Source organism: Neopelma chrysocephalum, unplaced genomic scaffold (assembly GCF_003984885.1).
Source record: "Neopelma chrysocephalum unplaced genomic scaffold, ASM398488v2 Primary Assembly neopelma1_106161, whole genome shotgun sequence".
In the NCBI taxonomy this organism is placed as follows: domain Eukaryota; kingdom Metazoa; phylum Chordata; class Aves; order Passeriformes; family Pipridae; genus Neopelma; species Neopelma chrysocephalum.
Genome location: NW_020927460.1, coordinates 961 through 4,763, shown reverse-complemented (window position 1 = coordinate 4,763; position 3,803 = coordinate 961). Strand labels below are relative to the sequence as shown.

At 52.9% G+C, this 3,803-nt stretch overlaps 1 protein-coding gene across 1 annotated transcript; it reads left to right on the top strand.

The window, feature by feature from the left end:
* Positions 1–6: 6 nt before the first annotated feature.
* Positions 7–2,632, top strand: LOC113962110 (bile salt-activated lipase-like; the record flags this gene model as incomplete). Its single annotated transcript, XM_027672918.1, has 7 exons — positions 7–75; positions 266–373; positions 578–695; positions 990–1,176; positions 1,422–1,625; positions 1,769–1,966; positions 2,428–2,632. Coding segments are annotated over 7 exons (1,089 nt in total), but the record flags the coding sequence as incomplete, so codon positions are not given.
* Between the last annotated feature and the right edge of the window lie 1,171 nt (positions 2,633–3,803).

Below are 3,803 nucleotides of genomic sequence, written 5' to 3'. Positions count from 1 at the left end.
AAGGCCTTTGGGGGTGACCCAGAAAACATCACCATCTTTGGGGAATCAGCTGGTGCTGTCAGTGTGTCCCTGCAGGTGAGTTGTCTCTGTCGCTCCCCACTGGAGCCACTTCTGTGTAAATGGGGGAGAGGGACCCCTTTGCACTGTGACACTTTCCTCCCCAGGCTGGGATCACAAGCTGTGAGGTGATCATTGGGGTCTGGCACACCGTGGTGTCTTTGTGAATTTTTACCTGAAACCCTGTTGTTTCCATTCTGCACCCCAGAGCTTGTCCCCAAAGAACAAGGGCCTGTTCAAGAGAGCCATCAGCCAGAGCGGTGTTGGGGTCTGCAGCTGGGCCATCCAGAGGGACCCACTCTTCTGGGCTAAAAAGGTAATATTTAAGTCTTGCCTGAGTGACTAGAAAAAACAAAAAAGTGATTCCCTAGAGGTGAGCATAACTAGGAGCTGTGTCCAACAGAACTTTGGAAACATGATGCTTTGAAGATTAAAACACATCCACCCCTCTGCCTCTCTAACAATAACCTCTGCCTTTGGGAGGTAATGCTAGGAGGTTTCTTTCTCTCTTCTCCTGCAGCTCGGAGAAAAGCTGGGCTGCTCCACAGACAACACCACCGTCTTGGCCAACTGCCTTCGTGTCTCTGACCCCAAAGCTTTGACACTCGCCTACCACCTGCAGCTGACCAACCTGCCCAGTAAGTCCCCCAGCCTGCACTGTGATCCACCATCCACCCAGGGGTTCCCAGACCTCTGGCAGGACACTGGAGTGATTTCCAGGAGCATTGAAGCAGTGCTTGTGTCCTTCAGAAGGAGGGCAATAATGCCAGATCTTGCAGTCACCCTTCCATAGGCAGGTGCACGTTGCGCTGGATGAGCACAGCCCACCTCAGCCTAAGTTTTCCACAGCTCTTTGACTCTTGGGATATGCCAGACCACACACCTGTCTGTTCTCACCTCCTAACAGACTCTGGGTTTGTCTCCCACTGCAGCTGCCCTGGTGCACACCCTGGCCATCACTCCTGTGGTCGATGGAGATTTCCTCCCAGACATGCCAGAGAATCTCTTTGCCAACGCTGCCGACATTGACTACCTGGTTGGGGTCAATAACATGGACGGGCACTTCTTTGCTGGAGTGGACTTACCTGCCATCAATGCCCCACTGAGGAAAATCACTGCGTAAGTGAGAGAGGCTCTGGAAACCCTCAACAGGAGGAATCTTCTCTTTAATGTAGCTCCCACACTCTGAGCACTTAGACATGAGTGGACAGAGCTCAATCTTCAAAACAGGGTGTCACTCCAAGCCTGCATGCCCAGGACTTGTGTTGCTGAGTCCAGAGCCTTCAAAAAAAAGAGCCAGGCAATAGACCTGCCCCACTGGAAGCTGCTGGTCAGTAACTAGTTGATATGGCTTGTCTTTTCAGGGACCAGGTCTACAATTTGATCAAAGGACTGACCAGGGACAGGGGCGAGGCTGGAGCCAATGCCACGTACAGTATCTACACCCAGAGCTGGGACGAGAAGCCGACGCAGGAGGTCATGAAGAAGACAGTGGTGGAGCTGATGACTGACTACATCTTCCTGGTTCCCACACAGTGGGCCCTGAATCTGCACGTGCAGAACGCCGGGTGAGCAGCTCAGCCTTGGTAGGAAGACTAAGCTGGACTGGGGGGCCAAAATGCTGCGTTCCCAGCAGAAGGGGCTGAGGAGCAGGTTAAGAGAGCTCTGCTCTCCCCTCACAGCTGCTTAGCCAGTCTCTTTGTTTCCCCAGGAGTGCCAAGACATACAGCTACTTGTTCTCCCAGCCGTCCCGCATGCCCGTCTACCCCAGCTGGGTTGGGGCAGACCACGCTGATGACCTGCAGTACGTCTTTGGGAAGCCTTTTTCCACCCCCCTGGGCTACCTGCCCAAGCACAGGACTGTCTCCAAGGCCATGATCGCTTACTGGACCAACTTTGCCAGGACTGGGTGAGTGATTCCTGTTCCACATTTGTGCTTTGCTGCAACCCTTCAGCCTGCTGTCTTTGCCCAGTAACTTCTCAGGATCATTCCCCAAAGCAGGGTGTTCTCTGTGTTTCTGTTGTGAGCTGGGTTCTGTGTCTCCCAGTGGTGGAGTTTGCTCTGGGTCCTCCTCATCCGTAGTACACCAGAGGACAGAAGGAGCATTTTCAGAGCTTGTGAATTCTGCTTATACTTAATGATGAGATTCCTTCCTGAATCCTGGTGTTCATACAGGACTTAAGTCCCTGCATGTAGCCAGGGATGATGCCAGTGGGGACTGATGGAGGGGACTGCAGGTTGGCAAGTCACTCCCAGCAGGCAGAATTCCTATTGCTTGTCCCAGTGCCAAACACTCTGTGTGTGCTCACTTAAAGCTGTATCCACAAGCTTCCATGATAAAACTGAACTTTTATGTCTCTTTTTCCCAGTGATCCCAACAAGGGGAATTCAGACGTGCCCGTTTCCTGGCCAGCCTACAGCAGCAAGAGCACTTACTACTTGGAAATCAACAACAAGATGAACAAGAACTCTGTGAAGCAGGACCTGAGGTCCCAGTATGTGGCCTTCTGGAACTCGGAATATCGGAGCCTGCCCCAGATTGCCAACCTCACCCAGTCGGATTTCATGTTCTGAACCTAAGAAAAAACACTTTTTAAAGATCAATTAAAGGCTTGCTTGTAACTGAGTGATTCTGGTTCTCCTTGTGTTTGTCGTGACAGGATTTTGTCACTAACCTTAAGGTCAGGCAGGAAGGAGCATCTATGGGCAGTGTGTGTGTCCCTTGACCCGTGACACCCTGATATCCAGGGAAGCTGTTGACAGCCAGGGCCCAGTCTCTCCCCTCTGAGCCTGTTGGCTCTGGGGTTGTTTTCCCTCATTGCCCATGTGGTCCCAGGCAGGACAGCACCAATCCTGACCTGTCCTCTGGATATCCCCATGTTACCATCAGTGTCCCTGCTCATACCAACCAGCTCTTAGACAGTTGCAGGTGCAACAGGTGAACGCAAACCAATCCTGACCTGTTGCTGATCATCGCTCAGGAACTGACTGGGGCAAAATAAAGCCACGTGGGAAGTGATTCCACACGGGTTTTTGGGCAGACACCGGGCTGGACCAGGCTGGGGAACTCCAGCTCCAAGCAGGGCAGGGCAAGGAGCACAACTGCCCACAAGCGTCATCCTCCACATGCTCCCATTCACACACCAAGGCAGAGCCTGGCCCTGGTACCTCACAGTGGGGTCAGTGGCTGTGCTGGAGCTGCCCCAAAATTCGGGTTCATGTGTGTGGAAAACCCTGGGCTGGTGTGAGACATTGGGGCCATGCTGCAGACACAGGGAGGAGAACAGGGGTTGTGTGTGCATGTGGAGATTCTGCTGCGCATGTGGAGATCCTCCGTGCAGAGGGGCTGGAGGGTGGGGACCCCAACCCTGGAGGGGGCCAGGGCCAGGGTGAGGGAGCCCCCACACTGGAGCTGACCTCCTGCCACTTCCAGTGAACTGGAACCAAGGGCAGGGTTGCAGGAGACAATGCCATGTGTTCCTCTGGCCTGTGACCACCTGGCCCCAGTTTGTCTTTCCAGAACAACCTGTGACATCTCCTACAAGAAACATCTTTCATTTTCTCACTGTTGGCCTTCATCAGCACTTTCTAAAGGAAAAGGAATTTTTAGATTGAACTGGAACCTGCATTTCCCTCTCGCTTTGCCCCTGTACCACTGAGTAGACGCAGGAGGACAAATGAAGAGGGTGAAGCCTTTAGTGCTCAAATACATTTCATACAGATCAGGACCAGGTGCCTGAGGTTT